This window comes from Dufourea novaeangliae, unplaced genomic scaffold (genome assembly GCF_001272555.1).
Source record: "Dufourea novaeangliae isolate 0120121106 unplaced genomic scaffold, ASM127255v1 scaffold99, whole genome shotgun sequence".
Taxonomy (NCBI): Eukaryota; Metazoa; Arthropoda; class Insecta; order Hymenoptera; family Halictidae; genus Dufourea; species Dufourea novaeangliae.
Window position 1 is genome coordinate 1,533,191 of NW_015373982.1, and position 6,827 is coordinate 1,540,017.

The following is a 6,827-nucleotide window of genomic DNA, read 5'->3' on the forward strand; positions in this document are numbered from 1 at the left end:
TGGTTCGAGAGAGCTATGCGACGGAACCACGTGGCCGCCCGGGGGTCGCGTGTCTCGCCGCGGAGGAGGAAGTACTTGGACGAAATATCGAAGGTGTCGAGGGTGTACGTAGAGGTTCAGTTCGGGGGATGTCTGCCATAGGTGTGTTATTGATAGAGTTCTGCTGAATGATTTCGCTTGGAGGATCTTTGTTATGGATTTTGACGGGAACTATTGAAATGTATACGAAATTAACGTTCAGTTTAACATTTAACATTTAACTCCCCCACGAAACTTTTTCCCCTAACGGAAGGGCCTTCTACTTGGTATCGGCAATAACTGAAATTTCTGCCAAATTACCATTCGATCGGAACATCTATTTCAGTCAAGTACTTGAAATAAATTCGCCAAATGCCAGAAGGCCCGTCTCTTGTGCCACTTTTTTTCCATAACGGAAGTTTGCTCGTGAGTGTACATCCGTATCCCTTTCAGCCCTCCGCGGTAGCTAGTGGGCCAGCACAGGTCACAGCCCTAGGAGGCTTCGCCAGTGGTGGTTTTCCACCTGGTTCGATTCGATGCGGCGTTGTAGGGCTCGCGCGATCGTATGACCTCCGGTGACCTCGCCCCACGAATGGCTCGCAGGGCGGTAGAGGATTGGCAGGGCCACCACCGACGCCCTTTTCCTCGTGGTGTGTAGGGCAGCCACCTCTGCGCCGCGGCTGCGGCGTTGCAGAGGGATGGACGGGACGGCAGAGAGTCCATGAACCTCCCCGACCGGGCTGCTGTCACGTCGATCCCCCGTTTGCCTTTCCCTTCCCACCGCTGCGCTTCCTCTTCAACCCTCTCCCCCCCCCTCCCGTTGTTCTCTCGTCGTCCTTCTATTCTCACCAGGCACCTTTCCTCCTCCAACGATTCTCCTACGACCGCCCCGACGTCGCCTCGGAACACCGCTCCCCCAAAACTCTGCAATACTGAACACGGGGAACCAGGCCGCGTAATGAATGCGCTCTGCGCTTTTCCCGATGCCCACCGTCGTCGCGGCTACGAACGGGGAAATCGACCAGTGGAAAAGAGAAAAATACCACGTGCCACACGACGTAGCAGGAAAGAGCCCCGGCTGGCGGAAAAGAATTGGGAAAGGGTGGCGGAGAGATAGAGGGTAGACGATCCTCTCTCTCTTTCTCTATCTCTCTCCCCTCTCTGGACCAGAATACCAGAGAAGGAGGAGTAGGAGAAGGAGGAAGAGGATATGGTCATTGAACCCTTCAGCCGCCCCGGAACGTCCTGGAATATAAGCCCGACAGACGGACCGGTCCTCCTGGGCCACCTCGGTTACACCACAAAAATCGTCTCCCCTGTACTCTTTTTTACCACCCCACTCCCACCCCTCCTCGTTTTCTGACACCGCGGGAACACCACGGTTCTATTTTCTTTTTTCTGTACTTTTATATCGCAGCCCCTCTAGACAAGCGTGGAACCACTCCGCTATCGTGTCTCGATCTCAATTATTCGGGTAATGAGAATTCCGCGCGGTTATTTCGGGAACGTGTGTAGTTGCGCCGCGGCGCGAGGATTTCGTACGGCGCTGGTCGTTGAACCTTACGGCTTCCGGGCGTTCTGGAGCGTCGAGGTCCATCGCCAGTTCGAGCAAGACGGAAGAGTTCTCGAAATCTTATGAAATACTCCGGTGAATAGGGCAGACCGAGGCGAATAGGATCGTTTTCTGGTTGATAATAAAAAAAAATAGTACAATTTATTACCCATACTGTTGGCCATTAGCGTATCCGTTACAGATGCCAGTGGCTTCTTACCCAAGGTATTCGATCTTCCAAGGAATCGAATTGGAATCGAACATCCCCACCTGGAATATTCTCCGATCGTTACTCGTGTGTCTTTTTTTTAATTCAGTCGCATACCAACGCAGAACCGATAGGGAGACCACAAATGGTAGCGGATGACCCATAAACGGAGAAATCGGTTTAGGCGCGATCGATTCGATTAATTCGATTAGTTAATTAGTTCGCGCGAGCCAGAGACCGGGAAACCTTTAAACGTTATCGGGCCAACTATGGTCTAATATATCCGGTTCATTCCTACTGACAAAAAAAAAATGGTAATTTCGGTGGTGGTCCTGCGAAAATTCTTTTTACAATTTTCTTCCCCCGCCAAGTCCAGAGACAAACTAACCGGAACGGACGTTGAACCGTGTCGTCGATGCTGTGTATAGACAAAGATCTAAAATATAATATATAAATTGAAAATAACCCACCTTCTCGAATTCCAACAATGGGTATTATGGCCCCCAAGGACATAAACCGGTATGATTTTGATATCGGTATTATGCCATCAAAGCTATACCGAAACGGATATATTATAATATTTATTTTCACAGGGCAAAGCCCATTAATTTACAGAAATATTACAATAAATAGGTGATAGGTCTACAAAGATACATATGCAACTAGTAAATCGGAATATTCAACTTAAAGTTAAGTTATATATTACCGATAACCGAAATAAATACCGGTATTTTTTCGATTTCTATAAGGGTAGGGCTTATATAGGATTACATAGGGCGAAAGTACAACCAAAAATACCGATACAATGTTTTACGTTTCGCTGGAAGTCCCTGTTCTTAGACAGAACCGGGCGTTGGTAAAGAGCTGCGAAATTATTTTCGATACGGCGGTGCGTCGCGACGGCGTGTTTCATCCTTCGTCGGTCACTGACACCAGAAATGGCTTATAGCGGTGGCGTCGATTCAGGATAGGTATGTGTATATGTGTGTGTGCAACGTACACGGCCTCTCCGTGCTCTCTGTATACCTATGCGGCTTCGACCTGCACTAACCACCACCGGTGTCTCGTGTGCAATCGGAATTTCATAGTCCATTTAGTAGTCTATGCACAAGGACGCTGCATAGTTACTAAATTACATGTCGCGACTGCAGCAGAGCCTTACTGTTTCGGCGTTTCCTTGCACTTTTGCCCAGGGACTTAAACCGGTATGATTTTCATACCGATATTATGCCATCAAAGCTATACCGAAACCGATATATTATCGAAAAGTGAAATAAATACTGGTATTTTTTCGATGTTTATAAGGGTAGGTTTTTGAGACACTTTCTCCTTACCCCTGGACGGAAAAAAGTGGTTTTTACCCCACCTTACAGGAAAAAGAAATTGTATTTTGCACTACCCTCCCTTCCCAGAATTACAAAGTTTTTTGCGTAATATTTAATATCTTTAATATTTAGATATGAACAAGGTGAACGGAATTTTTGCGCAGGTTACTTATTGACCAGGGTCGAGAAAAAGATCGGCTCGCCGGAGAAACCTTTATCAGATCTGGGCTTGATCTCGTATCGGAGCTACTGGAAGGACGTTTTGCTGCAGTACCTCTGCAACTTCGGGGGCAAGGAACTCTCCGTTAAAGGTAGCACATATTTCACTCTCTCGCCCCCGTTTTTCGATATGCCCTGTCAAACGGGCCGCCTCCTCCGCACTTGGCAAACGAACGTAGTGTTACACGGTTCACATTCCGTTCACTTATGCACGCGCGTCGTCAAGTGGAAATTATCCGGCGAACGAGTTACTAACTGCATAAAACATTCAAACATAATAATTTTAAAAAAATGCTGATATCTCTAAAAAAAAATTATATAAAAACAAAAATTTTCCCATCGACGTTCCAGAGTATGCATGTCAATGTCACGCAATTATTTCATATCGTTTGTACTCGCATCTTTCAGACATCAGCAAGGAGATGGCGATCGATTCGTACGACATAGTCAGCACCCTGCAAGCCCTTGGTATGATGAAGTACTGGAAAGGGAAGCATATCATTCTGAAGAAACAGGTAAGTTTCTCCTCCCTTCCCGTTTGTGATTCTAATTTGTCCGGCGGATAAGGGGCAATTCCCCCTCGCGTCTCGAACGGGACACCGCTCCTTTTTCAACCCCCCTCCCCTCCCCTTACCGCGATACCAATTGGATCGTGTCGCGTGATTTACGGCGGCTCGCCCGAGAAATCGTCGACGGATACTCGTAACGGAATTACGACCGAACCTCTGGCTCCCTTTCGAAGTTATACGCGCATAAATTACCTACCTAACTCTGCTTCCGCGAGCAACGGTCTACGACCGTGCGTTTGCGTGCTTTCTACCGGGGGTGTGTGAAATTTTTACGCAATTATAACGTCCTGATGCTCGAAATCAAACGAGTGTTTAACGATTCCGAACGGTATCACAATCATGGGGGATAAAATTGGCCGATAGCCGAGGACTTAATATCTTGTGGCCAGAGAGTGACTTGTCATTGGTTTGTAATAAGGGGTGGATGTACGAATAAACGAACATCACATATACAAAACCAGTATATTAATAAAATTATTAAAATTTAAATATCACTATAACTAACCAAAAAATGCATACGTCGACACAACCGCACTTGCACGTCTCTCACGGGCGACTAATTCGAAAAAATGAGTGACGTTGTCACCACGAAAACCAAGGTCAAGCCAGACGCGTAGTCTATGAGCCCACGTCTCGGTACTTAAAGGTTAATATTGTTCCATCACTGGTAAAATCTGTATTTCTTTTTTTAACGTAATTAATTAACTTTTCCAAATATTCATTACTATCGTGATCATTTGAAGTTCGAGTGTAATAGTTCCAAAGTCTCTAAAGTGTTCATTCATCGGTGCGTTTACCCTACTTTGAGTACGAGCTCGAAGAGTTGAAGGGAGTGTCCCCCCTGATTCGTCCGTCGGTGTTCCCGCGAAACGGAAGGAAGTGCCGGAGCGGTCGAGCCGCCGTTTTTCGTTTGCGTCGAAACGAAAAAAAAAAAAAAAAAAAAAAAAAAAAAAAAAAAAAAAAAAAAAAAAAAAAAAAAGAAAAAGAAAAGTAAACAGAGAGAGAAACGGACCGGGTGGAGAACCGTTGAAATAATTTCAGGACGTGATCGACGACTACAAGGAAAGAGTGAAGAGACGGGGGCCTGTCTACAAAGAGATCGATCCGGAGTGTCTGAAATGGAACCCCTTCCAGCCTCCCAAGACGCCCTCCGCCTCGAACTAAGGTTTGCAAGCTGGAGCCTCAAAATGACGCCGACGTCGGCCTTCCCCTTCCCACCCATCGGTTGACTGTCGACCGAGGGCGGTGGTCGATCTACTTTCTTCGTCGTCTTCGTCGTCATCGACCTTCTTCTTCTGCCCACCCGCTCCATCTTCTCCTTTTTTTTCACCTCCCTTTTGCACACTGTTCCTCGCGATGCTCTTTCTCCCGCTCGACCGTTCGCGAATAGAGGAAGCAGACAGGCCGATTTCACGCCTGTAACAATCGGCGGGACCCGTGAAAATCCTTCGCGGAATTCCTTCGAGACACCCTTTTTCACGTTCGTCTGTCCTTTTAAGGATCGGTGTCCTTCAGACATGACGAACGCATCGAACATCCTGAGGACGCCATTCGATCGAATATAGCTTCCGGTTCGAGTGATCGGTTTTATTTGACCCCGTGATTAGAGCATGGATTATAAAACATTTAATGTGCAATGCCGAGGAGTCTTCGAGAACTCATCGATGATTTACTGTATTCCGAAATTGTCATGGAACTCTAGTAAGGTGAACCTCACCAAGATCACACGACGATTTTAATATAATTCGCCGAGCTTCTATTATCGGAACTACTGCCAAACCACACCCCTCTACTCCGATATTAGAAGCTGAGGTGGGAGGGGTCAATTAACCGTAGGTACGCAACAAAATTTTCAACCTGATCAAGGACGTCTACGGAAACGTAAAATACCGGTATTATACCGATATTCTCATTTGTATCTTCGCCCCACATAACCCTATATAAGTCCTTATAGAAATCGGAAAAATACCGGTATTTATTTCGATAATATATCGGTTTCGATATAGCTTCGACGGCGTAATACCGGTATCAAAATCATACCGGTTTAACACTAGAACTACCGACGATAAACGCATATTTGCTTCGATCGCTGGATAAACGTGGAAAACTTTTAAAAATTTAGAAATTGACTGATTTCTTCACTCTCATATCGTAATAAAACGTGGAAAAGATCTGAGAAAATTGTGATAACATTTTAATGGTCGTTGTAAGAGCGTATTGACCAGTCATTTTGACTGGTTTGGTAGTTCTAGTGTTAAGTCCCTGGTCCCGATGAACGGAATCTGTGCGGATTGACCCGTTTAAAGCCGCTCGAAAAGCGATGGTGTCTTCAGGGTGGTCTCGTCGAGGAATTCGTCGTGAAGGCTCAGTTGTTGCACGCGACGTGGCAACATGCAAAAGATAACGTATTGATCGCGTTCGGGGGCGAGGTGGTGCACACGTGGTCTGCTACGAAAACGGAGAAATCGAGCGTTCCGACGATACAGAGAGTAAACGACGTATCACCAACGTTCTCGATCGAGCTGTTTCGAACGGCGTGAAAATAACTCGAAAGCTGTCGAGTCAAGGTTGAACGCAGGAACCGTTTAAAACGCTCTCGATATACGCGCGCCTATCACAGGGGATGGGGGAGGGGGCGACTGTCGAAAAACGTTTAAAAGCGTCGACCACGAAGCCGTTTGAGGATTTTCTGCGAACATCTCGCGAGCAATCGTGTGGTTCGTGCGTGTGTATGTATGTGTGTATGTGTTTTATGCCCACGTTCTGTGTGTGCATATGTGTGTGCGTGTCGCGGAACGCGCTCGAAGCACTTACCCCCACGTAATCACGAGCGTTTCGTGTATCTTCGGCTGTGAACAATTTTAACCGATTTTAGCCATTAGAATAATGCATATTTTCTTTTTTTTTTTTTTTTTTTCCTTTTTCATTGCGACTAC

At 46.4% G+C, this 6,827-nt stretch overlaps 1 protein-coding gene across 3 annotated transcripts in view; it reads left to right on the forward strand.

Moving 5' to 3' along the window:
- Positions 1-6,827, forward strand: part of LOC107187305 (histone acetyltransferase KAT7) — a 48,009-nt gene that overhangs the window by 22,409 nt on the left and 18,773 nt on the right. For 2 of the 3 annotated variants that reach the window (XM_015575373.1, XM_015575374.1), the window contains exons 11-13: positions 3,268-3,414; positions 3,731-3,837; positions 4,933-5,813. In XM_015575373.1, the coding sequence (XP_015430859.1) occupies positions 3,268-3,414; positions 3,731-3,837; positions 4,933-5,055 (377 nt within the window). In that variant the 3' untranslated portion in view covers positions 5,056-5,813. Of the gene's footprint in view, positions 1-3,267; positions 3,415-3,730; positions 3,838-4,932; positions 5,814-6,827 lie in introns of those variants that run through there. The other variant, XM_015575375.1, reaches the window with a different exon arrangement.